Here is a 21408-nt window from a genome sequence, read left to right as displayed (position 1 = left end):
CATGCTTGTGTGTGTGTGTGTGTGTGTGTCCGGCTTTGTAGAACCCTCCAGAACCCATGCAGGAATGGGGAAAGCAGGTGTGTGTTTTGATCAGGAGCTGTGATTAGAAGAAAGAGGATATAAAGCAGTTGGCCTACAGTACCAGGACTTGGGTCGACAGCGGCCCTCAACAGGCCTGCTCTGTGGGTCTTTGAGACCGCACTCCAGCTGCACTGGATAAGCACTTGGGCCGGAAGCCACCGTGGTGTTTAACCCAGAGGAGAACGGAACGCTCTTCGCTGAACTTGTTTCTGTTCCCAAAACAGACCTCTTTATTAAAACAGCTGAACTTCAGCAGTGTTAATATTTTCACAGTATTGAAAGGCTTTATGGTAAATCAAACTTTTAAAAAAGAGAGAGAGAGCAAAAACAGCTACCAGCTGATGTATTTTCTCTGAATCCATCTCTGTCACTGTCCCTCCTCCTGCTTAGTTTCAAAGGGCCCTCCCTCTGCTCGTCAGCTGCTTCCAGAACTCTAGCAAAACCCCTGTTTCTGCCGCTTCTACCTGATGCATTTTCACCGCGTGCCAGACTCTCACCAGCATCCTGTCACTGCCTGTCCTCCACCCGCCCCACAGTTGATTTCGCTTTTTTTACTCTGCCTCCTTTCCCACAAGATTTCAGGCATCTTGGAAGGTGTGGAAAATGCGACTGAGCCGTTTTCCTGGAAAGCAGAGACACCTTCGGTGATTTCATTTCCCCAGAGGGAAGGGAGTCCTGCTCTCCTAACACCATCCCTTACTCCCGCACTCATCTGCCCAAGTGCTTCTCCGTCAGCCCCCTGAAACCATCACGCTGCTCCTTGCCCCTGCCCCCACCCCCGCCTGCCACCACGCCCTTGCAGACCTTGTGTCCAGCTCCCAGTCACCTATCAGGGCTCAGGGGAAGCATCACTTCTTCCTAGAAGCATTCCCTGTCCCTGCATGCGCACACACACGCCTTGCTTCACACCTGCCCTGCTCTGCTCCATCGCTGCTGCTTGTGAACTGTCCTGTTCACCGATTTTCATGTTAGGTCCTCTCCAGCAATGGAGCAGAACGTTAAACTATGTCTATGGAGTCAACTACAGGAGCTTCCCAGTCCACAGGAAGTCAGTCCCAGCAAAATGCAAGAAAGAAGAAGCAACATGTCCTATTACACCAGGGTGCCCTGCAGGGCAGTTTTAAAATTCTGGGCTACATTACCAAACCACCAAATAAGTGTGAACACAGCTCCTGTTTTCAAGTAGTTTTATCGGTGTTGAGATTCAGGTTTCTTCCATAAAATGGGGATAACTTATTCAAAACTTACTTTTTGAGCTTTTAAGGGTTTAAAAGACCCATAATACTTTGCACATCTGTCATACTGGCAGATTCTGGTTGGGTTTTGTTTTGTTTTGTTTTTTGGTGATATCATGTCCTTGTTTATACAGGTTCTAGAACATTGGTAGTGATATAAACTCATGTATACTCCCTGGAGGAAAACCCAAAAATCCCTTTAATCCTAGGTGGCTCAGCATTTAGGAATTTGCCTCCAAAATTATCCCCGACTGATCTGCAGGCAGAGGCAGCCTATGTATAAGATAATTGTCCCAACATTATTTCTACTTGGGAGAAAAAAAAAAGGCTGAGTACTAAATGTTCTAAAATGATGTCTTGATGGACTTAATTGTGGTACATCCACAGCGTAGGTCACTGTGCTACCGGTGATGACAATGTAAAAGAGAAATTAATGGAGAGGAAGTGATCAGGATGTATTGAATAAAGCACATCACCGAAAATGCTTGAGTGGCCGACGTTGTGTTGCAGTGGGTTCATCTCTGTGAGTTCGGGTTCCAACCCCAGCTGCTCTGCTTCTGATCCAGCTCCCTGCTAACGTGCCTGGGAAAGGAGAAGAAGAGATGGTCCGAGTGTTTGGGCTCCTGCAGCTACATGGAAGACCTGGATGGAGTCCCAGAATCCCGACTTAGGCCTGGCCCATTGAGGCAGTGAACCAGGTGGATGGAGGTTCTCTGTCTCTCTCATTCTGCCTTTCAGATAAATAAATCTTAACCATACAGTCATGCTTTAGTGTTTCTCGGTTAATTTTTTCTGTTATTTGAGAGACACGCAAGCAGAGTATACTTTTGAACCCGTTGAGATATTCCCCACAAGGCTGCAGTAGCATCCAGGGTTAGGCTAGACCTGGCCAAAACTGAGAGCCCAGAACTCATTCCAGCTCCATGTGAGTGACAGAGACCCAAGCACTTGGGCCACTGCTACCTCCCAGGGTGTGCGTCAGCAGGAAGCTGGAATCCAAAGCGGCGTGGTTGTTTTTTCAAAGAGGCATATTGTTGGGAAAAGGCTAGAAAGAAATAAACCACCGTGTTTCTCTGAGTTTCACCTAACTTTTATCTGTGTGTTGTTTTATTTACCATAAGTCAAACATGGCGGGTCATCAATTTCCCGGGGTTTGCAGTTCCCATCACCTGGGGAAGCTGTGACAGTGTCCGCCCAGGGCTCTGCGGACTAGCAGGGGCCGGGCTCCCTCGCAGGTGCGGGCAGGGCTGCTGTGTCCAGGTGAAAAGGCATCCCATCGCATTTGCACTCACGCCCTTGAGCACACGAACTCAGACACCAGCATGGAAACTCCTGGCTTTCCACAGTTCCGACAAGGGTCAGGAACTGAACCAAACTTCCACATGAAATGGCCTATCGAAATAAATTAAATTCATGCGTGCTTTTCTGAATGGGCTTTTCATAACACCGAGACCTTTGAATCCAGCTGGCTTCCACAGACCTTGGAGAAAGTGAGCAACCTTTTTTTAAAAAAAAAAAAAAAAAAAAAAAAAGGGCTAATTCAGGAAAAATAAAAATGTTTATGAGCCACATTTTTCTCCTACCCAAAATAAAACTAGCTTTTAGAGGCCTACAGGGGAGGAAAATATCTGTTCTTATAAGCTGTAAACTTGAAAAAACAACAGTTATAATATTTGTATTGCCTTTTAGCCACAGCAGTTCTCTTCCATCCTTGGTGTGTGGGAGCTAGAACACGAGGCACCTTCCTGGTCTTTCATCCTGGAAGATTACCAGGGGAGCTGATGGTTCCAGCGCATGTGATACTGCTGGAAGGGGGAGGGGAAAAGGATGTTATCTCCCAAAGTCCATGAGAAACAACATGAAAAGATAAACTCATTTTGGTGCCCCCCCCCCAAAAAAAAAGTCCTTTTGAAATTCTTGCACACCTTTTCTGTACAAAAAATTCAAAACATTTGCATGCAGGGAATCCTATCTTTTCATTCCATTTTCCATGACGTTAAGGAAGGACCCTCCTGGCCCACCAGTGCAGACAGTAGAGTTGAGGAGCAAATGGGAGCCAAGAGATGGAGAATATGGGTGTGGGTGTGTACCTGCGCATGCTCTGTCGGATTGCCTCTGAGAGGGTTTGGCGCAAGAAAACATACATAAATGAAGTCATTTTTTTAAGACTTTTATTTTCATCGGAAAGACAGATTTACAGAAAGATCTTTCTTCCACTGGTTCACTCCCCAAATGACCACATGGCCAGAGCTGAGCCAATCCGAAGCCAGGAGCTTCTTCCAGGTCTCCCATGCAGGTGCAGGGTCCCAAGGCTTTGGGCCGTCCTCTACTTCTTTCCCAGGCCACAGGCAGGGAGCGGGATGGGAAACAGACAAGCCAGGACATGAACCAGTGCTCATATGGGATGCTGGCGCTTAGAGGTGCAAGGTTAGCCGGTTCAGCCATTGCACGAGCCCCTGCACGAAGTGATTTATTGGTGGATGCAAGACATTGATGGACAGTGATGGGAGAAGATAAGAGGACACATGGGTAGGAGACTGAACAAGTGGAGGGTTGATGTTTATAAATTCTAAAAACAGCCTCTTCTGAACGAGAAGGAAGTCATGACGATGTTCGTCACTGTCGCTGTGAGAGGGAAGACAGCTGAGAGAGGGTGCGGGCTGCAGTGAAGACAGAGCCTGGCGGAGACGGTGGGCAGACGGCAAGGGGGAGGGCCTCGTTGACCACTGAGCACAGGAGCAGGTGAGGGGGAATTCACCCTTTGGCCGTCACACTAGCTCATGCTTGCTGCATCCCAGGCATCCCGCCCACAAGCCCCCATGTAGTATCTTCTCCCAGTAAAACTGCCATCCTCTGGGGTTCCACCTTGGAGGCAGAGTGGTCACAGGCCTGAGAGGACAGAGTCCATACTGACCTCCATAGGAGAGCAGGAGCCCGAACTCTCCAAGTCCCTTCCAGCTTGGACCTTTTGTCTTTTTTAAGACTTTTGGTTTGTTTGTTTGAAACGCAGAGTTACAGAGGAAAGGAAAGAGATCATCCAACCACTGGTTCACTTCCCAAATGGCCGAAGTGGCCAGAGCTGAGCTGTTCTGAAGACAGAAGCTTCTTACAGGTCTCACATGTGGGGGCAGGGGCCCAAGGACTTGAGCCATCCTCTGTTGCAAGGCCCTAAGCAGGGAGCTGGATCAGAAGTGGAGCAACTGGGACGCGAACCAGCGCCCATATGGGATGCTGGCACTACACGCGGATGCTTAGCCTACTGCGCAACAGCTTGGACGTTTATATGCCGTCAGCTGCTACACTCCCCTGCTCCCCGACCCCTACCTTCCTTAGTCCTCACTTGTTGTCATTCTACAAGCTGGTCTTTGTCCTAGAGGGGCTTCCTTAGAAATGGAGGGCTTTTCTCCTGCCAACAGAACCCTGCAGCCCTGTGCATAGAGAAGGGCGTTACCACGTCACACATATGTCCAGCGGGTGAAGATGACCACCCCAACCCTCAGACCTGGCTGCCAGCGAAGCCAGAGAACGCCAGTGCCTCGTGGTGTCGGGAGCACCTTGCTTGGGGGCCCTGGGCTCCCCTAGGAGCTGCCATCATTGCTTCTGCAAGGAGAAAGCCACCTCCAGAAAGCCCCATGGGTTTCTTAAGAGAGCATAAACAAACATGTATTTAAGTGGGAACTAGCGGATCTAATTCATCTTGACTCTTAGTTTTCCCTTAGATTCCATGACCAGTCTGCTCTGTGAAAGAAACAAGCTGGTCACGGTCACGGCCACGGGAGAGTTCTAGTCGGTAGTTTTCTGTCAGATGTCCAGCCTTGTGCCAGCTCCTCTGAGAACCCAGGACCCCAGACCTCACGGTGGCACCTGCCCTCCACAGTAGCCGCTTGCTTTTTACACTTGTTGCCAAGGCTGTAGCTTACCACAGACACTGAATTGTGGCCAGTCGCCAAGGCACACGCTTGTGACTCATCAGCACTAATTAGGTGATGTTTCAAAATAAAATACAAATCAACGGGTAGAAACGGCTTGTTAGAATTAAGATGCCATTCTTTGCCCCAATCCGACAGTCTTGTGGTCTAAGCAGTTTGTTCTTGGGACCGTCCCTCACTTAGCGCTAACCGCGAGAGGAAAATCATGCCAAGGAGGCATCACCTTCTGCCTTGGGAGGAAGAGATGCTCATGTCGGCTTTAGAGATGAGTCAGGTGGAGGGCACAGCCTGTTTCGCAATGCTGAAGTCTCTTAGCTCCTGAAACTCTCACAGCTGGCACAAGCAGGATGAGCGACCGGATGCCCCCCATTCTGTGAAGTCCCATGTTCAGGATTCTCCCACAGCCGGGATGAAGCTGGGGTGGGGTGGCAGGTGAGATGATGGAACTGAATTGAGAATAATCCTTCGGCGTCGTTGTCTGCTCTTTTCCAGCCCTCTGCTCGCCGTGTCCTTTGCCGCTTGCTGTGCCGTCCCGGGAGTTGCCCTTCTGACCTGGGGGGTGAATCCCCTCACAGGAGCCCTGGGCGTCTTCAACATCTTCCTGTACACCTGCTGTTACACGCCCCTGAAGAGAATCAGCATTGCCAACACGTGGGTCGGGGCCGTGGTCGGGGCCATCCCCCCTGTCATGGGCTGGACCGCAGCCACTGGCAGCCTCGACGCTGGTGAGTTCTCCCTGCGTGAAGTCTCGGCTTCTCGCTGCAGACCCCCTGGGCATGCCTGCCGGACACAAGAGCTTGGTGGCCCTCCCATGCCAGCCTGGGCACACTAGACAGGCCTCTCCTTCCGTGAACTGCAGCACCTGGTTAGATCTCGTCCCACTCAGTAGCGACTGCCTCAGCACCCGTGAATGCAGAGCCAAAGGGAGACCCCATCTTCCTTGGCTACAGGTGTATGTGGCATCCACTTGGCCATGGATGTGACCAAAACAAGGGACACAGCACTGCCCCCAGCCTCTGGCTGCAGGTGGTTTGTACGAAGTACCTGGGGAGCATGGGTTTAGCATAGCTGGTTAAGACAGCAGTCAGGTTACCTGGATTCAGTGCCCAGCTGTCTCCTGACTCCAGCTTCCTGCTGGTGCAAAGCTTGGGCAACAGCAAGTGCTGGCTTAGGCACGCTGATCCATCCTTGCCACCTGCACCGCAGACCTGGGTTGAGTTCCCAGCTCCTAGCTTCAACCCTGGCCAGCACTCTGCCTCTCTAGTAACATAAACAAACTATTGATGAGGTGGACTATGTTTTTCTGCCTTTTCCTACAAGAAGAAAAAAGGGAGAGGTGGAGTACATGGAAGTCACAAATCAGGTGAAATGAGGGCTGGCTGGTTCACTCGGGATGTCCCCCATCTGTGGAGAAGGAGCTAGAAGCAGCCCATCACCCACCAGGAGAGGGGTGATGCTTATCAGCCCACCTGCTCAGCAAGCTCTTGACTTTCACAGAACCAGGGCTGGTTTTTTTGCCCCCTCATAGGAAAGAGCAGGTTATTTTCATTAGTTTCTAATTTATTTGTATACGATTTGCTTAAATTGTTCATGCTGTCTACAATAAAACCATTGAAAATGTTTCTACATTTTTTTGGTAGTATGTCACAGCTCAATTTGTGGGGTGAAAATAGCCCATTTTTACCATCTGTAAGGGAAGTTTCACAGTCTAATTAGTCAAGTAATTAGTGTTTTTGACCAACACTTAGGAAGGAAGTGGTGAGGTTTCCTGCAATATATGTAAGTACATATTTTTCAGATGAGAGATCAAAAGGCATTTGACCATAAACCATTACCCTGGAAGCCCCATTTCTGAAACTTTTCATAAAAGCTCCGGCACTCCGAATTGGCAAGCTTACAAACGCGATTACACCTCCACCATGACTGTCTCTTAGAACAGTTTTAATATCCTGTAAATGGTGGCTTTTAATGGAGTTACAAATGTAACATTCTGAAGTGTGTGTGCTCTTTGGTTTGCTGGGTGTCTCCTCCACGTGGGAGGCAACATGAGCACCGCGGTGTGGTTGAAAACGGGGTGCGCCGTGTGGTTGAAAACGGGGACCCCGCTGGGCAAGCGACCTTGGGACCCCGCTGAGCCTCTGCTTACTGCAGCCTCCCTCTTCTGTCTTCCCCACAGGACGCATTGCGAGTGAGCTCTCCTCAGAGAGCTGCTGTGAGCATGAAATGCCTCGGTTCTGTGTGTGTTGTGGGAACAGAAGCCCACAGACAGGGCCATTCATAGAGAAAAGGCGTTTTCTATTTCTTGCGGTTCTGGAGGCTGGGAGGTCCCAGGGCAATGGCCTCACACATGATGGGGCCTCTTGGTGTGGGGGGGATGGACACAGTTGAAGTCCTTTGTGATCAGTTTTGTTTTATTTTGTTTTAATAATATACCTCCGAAGGCTTTAGGACTTCCCCTCCTCCCACACTGATTTCCTCTGTTTAATTACAATAATACAGCCCTTCAGAAAACAGTCGTAAGTCCATCATTCTCCTATTTAAGTGTATGTTAACATCATAAGTATGGAGAATGGCAGAGTCCAGCATCCTATTGTCAAGATACGTGTAACAGTTCACTTATGATCAGTGTTAAGATAGAGCCCTCCTGAGCAGACACCTCCAGTTCAGCCTCAGCCGAACTCGGGTTAAGTTTCTAAAACAGGTTTCTCTAGGGCGGAGGTACATTGAGAACCCAAGTACTTGTGATGTGCGAAGTGCTGGACACTGGGCACCAAGGACTCCACTCAGCATCCCTGGTGCTGTTGCCTCTATTGGGTTGTCCAGTGGCTCACCCATCTGCGCAGAGGAGGGAAGGGCACGAGATTGGGTTTGCCTTGCAAACTCAACTTGGATTCCTCGCCATGGCCTGGCTGTCCTGAAGCGCTGTAAGGCGCCTCCAGGCGTAGTGGGAAGAACGCTGGGTCTTAGGGAAAAGACGTGCTGGGGACGTCTAAAGTTAGCATCCCCAGGCCCCATGGTGTCTGCTCACCCTGGTTTCAGGGTCTGTACAGGAGCCAGTCACCTTCCTCCTCCTGCATCCCAACTGGGAACTCCACCCCAACTTGACCTGTCCCGTCCCTCCTCCCTCCCACCCTACCCCATGAGGCTTTGTAGCAAGTGCCCTGACCTTGGGAGGGAGCCGTGACCTTGGGAGGGAGCACGTGACTCCTGAGGCTCTGCACCTTGCACACCCATCCTTCCTCAAGCACATCGCTCAGATTCCGTGCTCTGAGCCACCTGCCTGTCTGATGAGGAGTGCCGGTTCTCAGTGAGGGCCACAGGACCCTGTTGTACTCAGGGATGGTTTAGATTTGGCTCAACTGCTCAGAATCTCATGTAAAGTATTCTTGTCGTGTTGCATACAGAACTTATTAGTAATGGACAGTCGAGGAGAGGCCATGACTCATTCAGTTTGGAAAGTAAAAGATCTGGGGCAAAAAAAAAAGAGAGAGAGAGAGAGACGCATTATCTACCTGAACAAAACTGATAGAACAAAACGAAGGAAGGTGAGAGGTCTCCACAGCCAGAAAGAACACCTCCCAGGCACTTTTTGAGATTGTCTTCTCTTACGTCCTTTGTTCTTAAAACCTGAGAATATGCAATGCTACACACACTCAGTTTACTGCACCCCAAAATCAAACTTTATATAACCCTTCAAACCACTTCAGAGAAATTTCAAAAGGTGAATTGGATAGTGCAAATGAGAGAAGCAGTAAATCTTTGAACAAGCTGAATGAAGGGATTGGTAGCTATGTACCTTCCTGCTTCCAGGTGACAGTCACAGAGCCACAGAATCCTAGGATTCTAGGAACTGGGTTGACTACACTTTGTTGTAGTTTTGCCAGCTTCCAGAACTGCGCTGACTAGTAAGGTGGCCATACTAGCCATACATGACTATTTAAATAAGCTTAAAAATCCAATTTCTCAGTCCCAGCTCAATGCCTCGAGTCACGTGTTGCTGGGAGCTGCCGTATGGGCAGGCAGGTGGAAGAGCCACTCAATCTCAGTCCTGGCTCAGTGTCTCAGGCTGTACGGGCAGGGCAGGTGGAAGAGCCACTCGTCACTGCAGACAGATCACATTCACATTGATGCCTGCCATACTGACTGCCTTTTTAGGCAGCATCCTTTGGTCCTTACATGAACGGGTCCTTTAAACAACAGGTCAGCTTATGAGACTGTATTTGTGGTCTTCATGAAACTAAAGCACATTCCTGGGCTGGGCCCTGGAAAGTTGCCGATGCGCTCACCCTCCCGTCGCATCCGAGAACTATATCTCTCATAAACTCCTGGGTAAAGTTTAGGAACAACACTTTCAGAACCACTAAGCAACTGAGACAGAAGCAGAAAGAGCTCCCCCGCACTGGGGTTCCTTGGGCATACCCAAGTGGGGGCAGAGAGCGTGAGCAGGACCACCAGGCGTGTCACATGTCTCGTCCAGGAGAGTCTGATCTTGTAGGTTCTCATCTTGGTGGGATACCTGTGGATGCTGGCCGCGAGGAATCCTTCCTTCTATAGTAAGCCTACCGAGGCTGATCAACTTGGAGAAGCCTAGGATCAGAGAAGTTTCTGAAATGCCATCTTTTATTCATTTGTTTTTATTGGAAAGTCAGATCTTACAGAGAGAAAGATCTTCCATCCTCTGGCTCACTCCCCAAGTGGCTGCAACAGCCAGAGCTGAGCTGACCCGAAACATCCAAATTGTGCTTCAAAAGAGCAGCTTGTTCACACACCAGTGCACCTGCGCATGGGAGACTCCATGAAGGATATGTGTTTAATGGGAGGCAGATCTTCTGAACATTACTCCACCCTCGGACTGCACCCTGACCCGGTCCCTGAATCAGACCACATCCCATCTTGGTTGCTGGATCAGGCCATACCCCTTCATGCTCCCCAGATCAGGGTGCACCCCATCTTGGTCCAGGATCAGGCCGTACCCTGTCCTAGTCCCCAGATCATAGTGCACCCCATCATGCTTCCCAGATCAAGCTGCACCCTGTCTTGGTCCAGGATCAGGCCGTACCCCATCATGCTTCCCAGATCAAGCTGCACCCTGTCTTGGTCTCCAGATCAGGCTGCACCCCATCTTGGTCCAGGATCAGGCCATACCCCATCATGCTCCCCGGATCAGGCTGCACCTTGTCTTGGTCCCCGGATCAGGCTGCACCCTGTCTTGGTCTCCGGATCAGGCTGCACCCCATCTTGGTCCCGGGATCAGACCACACCCCATCCTGATCCCCAGATCAGGCTGCATGCCCCTTAGCAGAAGGCTTTTGGAGTGGCAGGGGCAGTCAGTAGGTGATGGTCAGGACTGGGAGGCAGGAACTCACGGCACGAGCTGATGGAGACATGGAGACCTCACAGCCCCGTGTGGAAGGAGCGAACCCTGTGGTGGGGAGGATAGCTGGACAGAGAAGCAGCTGGGTGACTGTGGAGAGCCAGGTGCCAGGTACTTCCTAAGCAGCATGAGCCTAAATCCCAGTCCCCTCTGTGTGACATGTGGGCATTTCTGTGGTCAGAAAAGACCATCAGGGGAGGCCTGGAGCACTGGAGAGATTATGTTGCCTTCCTGCCCTCCTGTAAAAAAACCCTAAAACGTAAATAAGGATTAAGACATCCCCTGGCATTCTGGTGTGGGTGGTGGTGTTTACCTACAGCAACTCTGTGAGGTTTTCTTGGGAGGGGGAGGGAGGAGCATTTTATCAGTGTCCCCTCTGGTAGCCCAGCCCAGCCCAGCCCAGCCCAGGAGTGAGGTAGAAAATCAAGTGGATAGGCCTGGTGTGGTGTGGTGGCCTAGCGGCTAAAGTCCTCACCTTGCACTCACCGGGATCCCATATGGACACCGGTTCATGCACCTGCAGCCCCGCTTCCCATCCAGCTCCCTGCTTGTGGCCTGGGAAAGCAGTTGAGGACAGCCCAAAGCCTTGGGACCCTGCACCTGTGTGGGAGACCTGGCAGAGGCTCCTAGCTCCTGGCTTCGGATCAGCTCAGCTCCAGCCATTGCAGCTGCTTGGGGAGTGAATGAACAGATGGAAGATCTTTCTCTCTGTCTCTCCTCCTCTCTGTTATCTGACTTTCCAATAAAATAAATCTTTAAAATAGAATCAAGGGGATGAGCCGGTAGAGAGCACTCGTGATAAAGCCTCATGCGCCTGTTGTTCTGTGGCAGCCCCAGCCACTTGAAGGGCAGGTCCAGCTTGCTTTCCCAGAAGTCGTGGCTGTAATGGGATTGCACCTGGGTGAACTGCTTCCCTGCTCACCTTCCTGATTCCCTTCCCTTTCACGGGTGGCAGGTGGCGGGGAGAACTGCACTGCTCTCAGAGAAGACACCAGATGCTCCTCCAAGCGGAACCGGGAAGGCCGAGCAAGGAGGACTGTTTCGCGGCCCCTGATCTGGCCAGCTTGTTGGCCAGTGACAGCAATGACAGAAGTGACCTACCAGGCCCTGGCGGAGGAGTCCACCGGGGTGAGGGCAGGGGCGTGACCCTGCAGCTAAGTGCCTGCCAGCTGCCTCCCAGCTCCCAGCAGCCTGGAGCCCGGAACATTAAGCGTCTTGGTGCTGTTTATCTCTGGGGGCTGTTTATCTCAGGGACTTGGTGGGGGTAGATTCCCTTCCCTCCGCCCTGCCTGCCAGGTCAGCGCTCTTCCCAAGCTCCCATTTCTCTTTTAGAAGAACTCAATTCTCCTTTTTTCGGCAGGGGGGAGGGAGGGGAAGGTCATTTTCTTAAATAGAAATAGATCCCAAGTCGTGGAGGCTTATGGAAGGCACACCAGGCTTGAGCTGATTGGCTGGTTGCCCTCAGTGGGTGATGCTGACATCGGGCGCGAAGCATTAATTTTGTGTCAGCCAACCTTCAGTTACAGATGCGACCTCAGAAATGGGCTCTTAGCATAAGTGGCGTTTGGCGGATGGATGGAGTCAGTAGCAGAAAGAGAATGAGGTGTTTTTGTTGGTTTTTTTTTTCTCCTTTAGGCTGATAAACTGCAAAAAAAAAATAATCAGTGTTCCTCAGGCTTGTTTCAGCTCCTTTCTTCCCAGATGGGGAAGTAGGAGTGACAGAAAGAACCCGACTCATGTCTTCCATTCTACAATATTTATGGGGGACTTACTAAGTGCCAGGCACCGTTCAAACCCAAGCCCTTTTGAAAGATTGCCTTGACAAGATTACTTCGATGTGAAAATCCTTCACTCCAGAAACCGGTTGTCTGTGTTCATGTGACCAGCCGCCGGTGTCATTAAGACACAATAAACAAGGAACATTTTCCCGGTGAGATTAGCAAACAAACAATATTGACTCCGGTATTCTCACTGACAATGGAAACAAGGAAGTCTGGGAAAGAACGTAGCAGAAGGGGCGCTGCCAAGACCCGGGGTCGGCACGGCAGTGTGACAGGAGGCAAACACAGGTCCCTTCAGCCGAAGCCCAGTGAGGGTAATTGATCGCAGGCTCTTAGGGAGCTGGGTCAATGACGGCACCAGGGCCGTCCAGGCGCATCCACACAGCAACATCCAGGGGGAGCTCGGGGAGCAGGCAGCACTGATTTTTGTTTTGTTTGGAGTTTCCAAGAGAAGCCACAGGTGCTTGAAGCATCCTTCTAGGGAGGTGGTTAGAAGAGAGGCTTGGGGGCGGGTTGGGGAAGACCTTTGTCAGCGGCTGAGCCATGTCCCTCCCAGGGGCGTCTTCCAAGGCAAGGGAGCATGGAGCTGTGTCCCCGGGCCCCTGTCTTCATTATTCCTAAGTCCCCGGCAGAGAATGAAAATTCTGGCAGGGCCAGCGCCTGCTGCCCCCTCTATGGCCTGTGCTCAGAGGACTTTTCACCTCCTCCTTTGTGGCCTGCGCAGTTGATAAACTGGCCCCGCGTCCTCTTCCCTTTATCTGCAGGCCCATAGAAGTCCATTTGCTCCACGGCAGCTGAATCCGTTCCACAAGCTCCTTTGTGTCAGTCCTCAAAAGCGAGCCTTTGAAATCCCTGACCATGAAGCTCTGGGGCTGGCTTGGCGCCCCCGCCTCTCCTCCCACCCCTGTGGCTCCCCATCCCCCACAGCTCACCCCCAGTTTACATAACCATGGATCCCTGAAAACACAAGTAGAACCTGCCCTAGTCCAGACAAGCCACGGAAGGCCACACTGAGAGGACAGCCCATTGTCCTGGGCAGGGGAGGCGCCCTCGGCCCGGCTCCAAGGCTCGCTGCAGCCAGACATGTTTGTCCCGTGCAAGGCCATGCATGGACGGTGCATTGACAAGAAATGGGTTTGGGTGGGGGCGGGAGGGAGCCCACTGGGCATCCGGCAGAAAGCCAGCCGACACCACCCACTGAACTTGCTCCTGGGGGCAGTTTCCTTGCCAGAGCCTTTATGGGGAAATCCCAGCCTGGATTTAGGGGTTCCTATCTCCATTCTGCTAGGGAGCCACAAGCCTGGGATGGCCTTGCTTTTGTCTGTCAGCAAAAAGATGCCAAGGTGTTTCTGGCTGGGGGCAAAGGTGGGGACCTGTGAGATTCTCTTCCCCACCCCGGCTCCAGCCTGCCCGTGGAGGAATGACTGACCAGATGTTTCCAGAGATGCTTTTCAAAATGGGCTTTGGAGTGACCAGGAACGTGCTGGGTAGCCCCACCCCCACCCAGAAAGGCTTTTGCCAGTCAGGGCAGGGGACCACCACCAGGGTCTTCTGCAACTGTGGGCACCCAGCTCAGTAGGTGAGCCCCTCTCCACGCCTGTGGATAGAGGGCAGTCAGTGGAGCCACGCACAACCCCTGGGTGCTCTCCCCGGAAGTGCCTCAGAGCCAGGAAGCACCAGACCCCCCAGAGAGGACACACCTTTCATAGTCACCAGTGGGTGACAAGTAGTGACCACAAGGGAGAAAGTAGAGGGGCACATTGTTGTGGCTTCTAGAGTCAAACTGCTCCCGGGGACACCAGCAGCCCTTGTGAGAGCTGGTTCGAGTCCCTGCTGCTCCAAGATCCCTTCCTCTTATTTCTCTGTCTTTGGAATAAATGGAAGGAAGCATAAAATAGGAAGTGGTTTTTTATATACATATATATATTTCTTCCACATCTCATTAAGCCAGATGTGTGCAAGGATTCTGAAGGATTAGATAGGAAAATGAGAGGATTCATTGAACAGAAGCAGACACGGTTCGTGTGGATGGATTAAATGCAGCAGCCACAGCCACACTCGGTTGCAGTCGCCTTCTTCCAGGAAGCCTTCCCTTCTTTCCTGGAAGTGGACGAGGTGCCACCCCCACCAGCCCTGCCCCTGAGGGCACCCTGGGCTGTGATGCCTGTCTTTCTCCTGGCAGAGGCCGTGGAGAATGGAGAACAGGGTCTGCGCACTCGCCCAGTGGCTCAGCGCCCCGCGCTGTCTGCTGCCACAGCTGGCTGGCCGACTGGGGGCGTGAGGCCAAGTCCAGGAGCACAGATCCAGGTGGCTGGCAGCTGAGGCCTCTGAAGGAAGCGGCACTGGGCTGTGTTTGCCTGCCCGGGTGAATTCTAGCCTTCTCCTTTCTCCCTCACCTCGTCTTGATGAAGACGGGCTTGCTCTCCATCTCTTAGGTGAGGAGGAGAGGTAGCTGGAGCAGGGCTGCGTGGGGGAGGTAGGGGGTGGTTTTCTATGCACCAGCTGTCAAGCCCAAGCTTTGATGTGGCCCCAAGTCTGCTGGCTCTCCCCTGCCAGAGAGGCATCCTGTCTTTCTTAGGAATGGACCAAGCTCCCTCCCCTTCACCAGGGAAAGCCAGAGGGTATCTTATCTTTCCATATCAAGACAGAGAGAAGCCCACCTCCCACAGAGCCTGGATGGTCCTACTGCCCTTTGTCCTAGTTCCCCAGGAATGCGCCTTGTCAGGAAAAATGTTATCTGTAGTAGAACCATAGTTCATACATATGTAACTATGTGTATAAATAGCATATGTACAGTACCAGGGCTCTTAATGAACTAGAAAATGCTTCTGGAACAGGCACAGTAGCTCAGCTGCCTAATCCTCCACCTGCAAGTTTCTACATCCCTATATGGGTTCCTGTTCAAGTCCCAGCTGCTCCATTTCCCATCCAGATCCCTGCTTGTGGTCTGGGAAAGCAACAAAAGATGGCCCAAAGCCTTGGGACCCTGTGCCTGCGTGGGAGGCCCAGGGAAGGCTCCTGGCTTCAGATCAGCTCTCTGTAAGTCTGCCTTTCCAATAAAAATAACTAAATCTTAAAAAAAAAAAAAAAAAAAAAAAAAAGGAAAAGGTAGGGGAGGGAAGAGGAGAAGAAGAAAGTGCTTCTGCCCTCTTCCCTGCTGACCCACCTGCTCGTGCCCGCTCCCACAGCACTTGAACTCCCACGCAGCAGGTTGTTGGGGTGGGCGTGCTCCCAGCTTGGCAGCAACTGTGCTGAGTCTCCTCAAAGAGTTAATGACGTCGTCACCGGTGAGGTGGTGCTGACCACAGCTGTAGACAGGGTTGCTGCGAGCATTAGGGAGCATCCACCTACCCTAAGAGGGAACCTCATAAAAATTCCTGTGCCCAGAGTGGGCATTGGGCACGGTGACCAAGGTGCCATTGGGGATGCCCGCATCCCATGTCAGAGCGCATGGGTGCGCAGCCCAGCCCTCCTGCCAGGAGCATCTGCCTTGGGTTAGAGAAGTAATGGGTCAGCTGGCTGAGTCTCCTCAGCTCACCTAAGCTCTTGGTTCCTGCCTTTCGTGGGACCCAGTCCCAGCTCCTGCGGGCATTTGGGGAGTAAGCCAGCAGGTGGGAGCTCTCTGCCTTTCAGAGAAAGAGAAAAAATTCATTTTTTAAGTTCATGTAACAATCCATTAGAAGATAATATTTTTATTTGAAAAGTAAAGTGGTGGCAGGGGAGAGGGGAAAGAAAGATATTTCATCTTCTGACTCACTCTCTGAATAGCCACAAAAGTTCAGGCTGGACCAGACAAAAGCAAGGAGCCTGGAACTCTCTCTGGGTCATCCCCCAGGTGTCAGGGGGCCTGAGGACTTGGCCCACTGCCCACTGCCTACTGCTTCAGGGAGCTGGGTCGGAAGCAGACACTGGAACTCCAACCACTGTTGCCATAGAAGATGCTGACTTCACAGCAGCGGCTTAACCCAACCTCCCCCCACCCCCAGGAATGAGTTTATTTTACTGCAAGAACATTTTGGTTCCGTAATACGCCCTTTTCCATAAACTTTGTGCAGTCCCTCGCCATTCCCCTGCCACAGGGTGTTTTACTCGGCATGTTGCAAAGCCCTCAGACCTCACAAGGCCGGAACCGAAGCTCTATTTGTCTCCATTGTGTGCGCCACCCTCCCCAGGGACTGGCACCGTGTCCCTTGCGGCCCCCCGCCCATCAGCGCCATCTTGCTGTCTACTGCTTTCCAGATGCCACTCCCTGGCTCCAGCCCGTGCTGCTGTTCCCCTTGAAGTGTGCTCGGCCTGCTGGCCAGCTATGGGAGGCCTTCCCCAAGTGTTCTCAGCTCCCACCCCATCCTGATTCCCTGGCTGGCGCCACCACTAGCAATGATCCTGGGAGGTCTCTCCCACCATCCTTTGAGCAGGACCTGGTGTTGTGTGCCTTGGTCTGCGGCCTGCAGCACCATGCCTGGCACACGAGACACTGTCATGAGTTTCCCTGGTAACGGATCCAGCACGTTCACGGCAACTCCTGTGGCTGGCACTGCCACTGGGCCGAGTTGGGACTCTGTGCCCTGGGCATGGTTTCCCAGAAGTCAGCACTTGCTGAGTTTGAGGCCCTGCTGGCCGTACTGTTCCTGTGCGCTTCGTAGATCCTGGTTGCCGTGATGCACAAGGACCTCCCACCAGCAGCATCAGCATCACTATTCAGGATTTTCTCAGGAGCCAGTGTGTCCCCAGCCCCGGGCACACCCACGCCCTGGGTGTTAGACCCCTCTTACATCTGGGGCCCTTGGGCTTTCAGCCCTGTCTTCTTTATTCTGTGCTGGAACCTTTTACCTCCTGAGTCCTGGTCACGTTCCTGCTCTCTCCATCTCCATCCTCATTGGTCCCTCTCGTCAACCTCCTGGGTCTCCTTCTCTCACAGTGCATCCTCCCTGACCCCAAAATGCGCTAGCACGGGCCCCAGGCGCACACACACACACAGGAGCACACTCTCCATACAAAGTCTTTTCTGTTGCTATTCGCAGAGAACTCAACCTTGGCTTCCTTCCCTCTCCAGCCTTGTCCCAGAGTGCCTCGCTCCCCCGCGGTTCCCAGCCCTTTGGCCACACTAGCCTTCCTGTCTTCTTTTTAATTACCAGAGTGAAAGTGACATGGATACCTTGAGTACAACTTGAGTACAGCTTGCACCTTCCTGACCCTGGTTTCTCTCTACCAACATTCTCCTGTCCCTCAGGCTGGGGCCAGACATCCCACGCACCCATAGAGGAGGCCCCTGTGCCCACTGGGCAAACCTCACCCTCTCACTGTCTGCCCTGGTTGCCCCCTCTGTTCCCAGCCAGGGCTCTGGTTTCCAGCTCACCTCCTTGCCCTGACACCCACATAGGAGACCCGGATGCAATTCCAGGTTCTGACTTCTTCTGCCTGCCTGGCTCAGCCCTGGCTGTTGCGGCCACTTGGGGAGCAGACCAGCAGTTGGCTGATCTGTCTGTCTCTAACTCTCTGATTTCCAAATAAATAAGTCAATCTTACACAAAAGGGAAGAAAGACTGTCCCATAGCAGATGTTCAGTAATGGCAGCCTGCGTTCGCATGGTGTGACAGGTGGGGCAAGGGTTCCCTTAGCGAAAGGAACCGAATCATGTTCTTGGCTTCATGTCCTTGTTGGGAATAAATTGCAGGGCTACGCACAGGCATCTTTGCTCTCAAGTTCAGAGTTTCCTTATGCCAAAGCCTGGCTGCCTGTGGTTCACTCTGTGTATTGAGCTCTTTTCTGTTGTCTCACCCCTGCCTCTGTCACTCAGGGGATCCTGCGAAAAGGTGCCAGGCACCTGCCCTGGAGCCCCTGGTGGTGGAGCAGGAAAACAGAACAATGGAGAATGCCAGGGATACCAGCAGGACCCTGGAGGTGTGCTCAGGCCTGGGTCAGGGCTGCCAGGGAGCCACTGACTGCGCTGGGAAGGGAATGGAAACTCACAGAATATTCCCTGAGGATTGGGGGAGGGGAGTGGCAACTGAGCCAAAAGTTCCAGCAGGGAGGCCCCGCCCAGCGGCAGCCCTATACTGCTGTGCTCAATTTCCAACAAGCCTTCCCAAGTGGGTGGGACCTGTTGTGCTCTGGCACAGGTGCACAGCCCTCCCCCACGAGGCAGGCTCTTCCCCAGAGGTCCCCCTGACATGTACACCTTTTCCCAAGTGCGAAGGTAGGTGGAGTTTTAGCACAGCCAGCTCTCTCCACCGAACCCTGCCCGTCACTGACATTCCAGGCCCATCTGGATGAGCAGAGACTGCCACCAGTCAGTGGCAGATGCCCTGAGAGGTGGGCACGAGCGTGCAGCCCCTCCCAGAGCCAGGCAGATGCTAGACAAGAGGAAACTTGCTGTGGACACCCGCACTGACCCCGCTTTCTGCCCTCTTCTCCCCTACACCACACAGGAGCCTTTCTCCTGGGAGGGATCCTCTACTCCTGGCAGTTCCCACATTTCAACGCCCTGAGCTGGGGCCTCCGCGAAGACTACTCGCGGGGCGGCTACTGCATGATGTCCGTCACCCACCCGGGGCTGTGCCGGCGCGTGGCACTGCGCCACTGCCTCGCCCTCATCGCACTCTCCACCGCGGCCCCGGTGCTGGACGTCACCACGTGGACCTTCCCCGTCATCTCCCTGCCCATCAACCTCTACATCTCCTACCTCGGCTTCCGCTTCTACGCGGACGCGGACCGGAAGAGCTCACGGAAACTCTTCTTCTGCAGCCTGTGGCACCTGCCGCTGCTCCTGCTGCTCCTGCTCACGTGCAAGCGGCGGCAGCCCACAGGATCGGAGGGGACAGCAGGGACAGCAGGGACCGCAGGCACGGGCGAGCTCCCGAGCTGAGGGCGCATGGGCGGGTGGAGTGGGAGGCCCAGACAGAGCAGCGCCGCCAAGACGCACAATCCTTTTCCTCTTTTGCTGTGAGGCGGGAGTAGTTTGATGTCCTTGGAGCCACAGGACAAGAAAAACGGCTGGTAAAATTGGTGCTGGGCAATCACTTGACAGGCTTTTTTTCCCCCCATGGCAATGCCGGAAATGCCCAAATACAAGCTGGTCCCATCCATAGAAAGCTGGCCGTGTGCATACATCTGTTAACATCAACCCACGCCCAGTTTTTTGCTTACTCTTCTTCACAAGAATGTACACGCGTGCCTCTTCCTTTCCTGTCTCCTGCATACACACGCGTGCATGTAGACAGACATGCATATCCACAGATTTTCACACACACCCCCAACCTGCCAGTGGGGTGACAGGGTGCAGACAAGATAAGCACCCCTGCATCTCCAGCACCCCCCTCCCGCCCAGGTCCTCCCAAGAAGAGCATCCCCCCACCCACCGTGACTGAATGAGCTTTCTCTGCACACATATCCCACCCCAATGACGGGACACACCCCTGGGAAGGAATGTTCCAAACGGTTGCCCAGTGCCTCGTCAGTGCAAGTGCCAGCCCCTGGCCCCACTCCTGCCTCATGTATCAGCATTTCAGACACTGCAGGCAATGGACGGCAGTTTCTGGCTCTGATTGCCCACGATGGTTCCTGTAATCCTTGCCCACCGCGGGTACCAGCCCCCTGCTGCTAATCGGCCCAGTGCAGAAGTCCGGCTGGAAGAGCTGGAAGTCCGGCTGGAAGAGCCCAGGAGCAGGAGGAACTGGGCTCCCCCTCAGGAATGCTTCAGTACTGAGGGACCAAGTGCAACTTAGGGTTTCCAGACCCGGTCAGTGTCACCTGGAGGCCCTCCAACCTCCCCCTCCTCTCCCAGAGCCCCCTGAGCCTGGGGGACTTAAGTGACTCTCAGGGAGTCCCTGCGGCCCACGGGGGCTTTTGCCCAGGGATGGAAGCATCCTTTGTATTACGAGTGGACAGACTACAGCGGCACAGATTCAAGGGATACACAGTGATGTTAGGATTTTTTTTTTTTTCTTTTTTCCTCCACCTTGGAATTTAAAGTCACTGCACTGCACACAGGTCCAGACCACCTCCAGGGGCTTCTAATCCCTGCTTCGACTTCTCCCAGATACTCCCTCTGGGCTGCGTCCAGGCGGCTCTTTGCCCTGAGGGAACCCAACGCTGGAATGTTCAACACGAACATTCAGATCTGTAAGATAATGTCGGTTCAAGTTTTCCGATAAAACTGGGTCATAACAGCAGTTCCCTGCGGCAGCCCTGTTCATTCTGTGCTGAATCCACACACTTCCTGGACTCTTAGCACCTGACCTGGCCAGGGGACACACAGCCTGTGGGTAGTTTTTTTGTTTTTCTCAATTTTTATTTTTTTAATTAAAAGATAGTTTGTGAAGCAGAAAATGACAGTTGTATCTATTTAAGGGTTCCTAAGCAATGCTGTGATACACGAATATAATTCGTAACTGAATAAAGCCAGTTGATATAGCCATTACTTCAAACACTCGTCTTTATGTTGTGGCTGGAGCGTCTGATAGTCACCGTCAGTGGCCTTCAGTGTGGTATGCGCTGTACATACAGACTGTCTAAATGAAGCTTTGACCACACACCCCCATCATTAGCCTCCACATCTAACTTAGCCTTCTTGTTCTAGCTGCATCTCTGGTTTTTCAATACTGGGTAGTATACCATGATGGTATTCAAACCGTGTCTTCTCTCTTGGGTCACCACTGAGTGAGCTGGTTCCATACCTTAGCGATCCTGAGTACTGTGGCAATGAACGCACAAGAGCAGGTGCCTCTTTGATAAACTGACGGTGAAGTCTTTGGAATAAATTACCCAGAGGAGTGGTCATCACGTCACAAGATCTGTCTTCAGGGGTATCGCTGCACTGGTTGGCATTCACAGCCTGATAATAAATGACGTGGAGCCATTTTGCATACATCTGTTAGCTATTTGCTCTGGAAATGCATCTGCTCAGACACATGGATATTTCATGCTTCAAGGTCATGTCACTGAACACCTTGGGTTTTTGACACTTGCTTATAGAGAAGAGTAAGCAAAGGACCATGAACTTCTCTCCC

At 52.5% G+C, this 21408-nt stretch overlaps 1 protein-coding gene across 1 annotated transcript in view; it reads left to right on the top strand.

Annotated features, from left to right (window-relative positions):
- LOC101529893 (protoheme IX farnesyltransferase, mitochondrial) overlaps positions 1-19470 on the top strand; it is a 130669-nt gene extending 111199 nt beyond the window's left edge. The window contains exons 6-7 of the mRNA XM_004594883.2: positions 5738-5970; positions 18829-19470. Of these exons, the coding sequence (XP_004594940.2) occupies positions 5738-5970; positions 18829-19265 (670 nt within the window). The 3' untranslated portion in view covers positions 19266-19470. The remainder of the gene's footprint in view (positions 1-5737; positions 5971-18828) is intronic.
- Positions 19471-21408: the final 1938 nt, after the last annotated feature.

Source organism: Ochotona princeps, chromosome 17 (genome assembly GCF_030435755.1).
Source record: "Ochotona princeps isolate mOchPri1 chromosome 17, mOchPri1.hap1, whole genome shotgun sequence".
Taxonomy (NCBI): Eukaryota; Metazoa; Chordata; class Mammalia; order Lagomorpha; family Ochotonidae; genus Ochotona; species Ochotona princeps.
The sequence above is the reverse complement of the archived record's forward strand: the minus strand, read 5'-3'. Positions and strand labels throughout refer to the sequence as shown.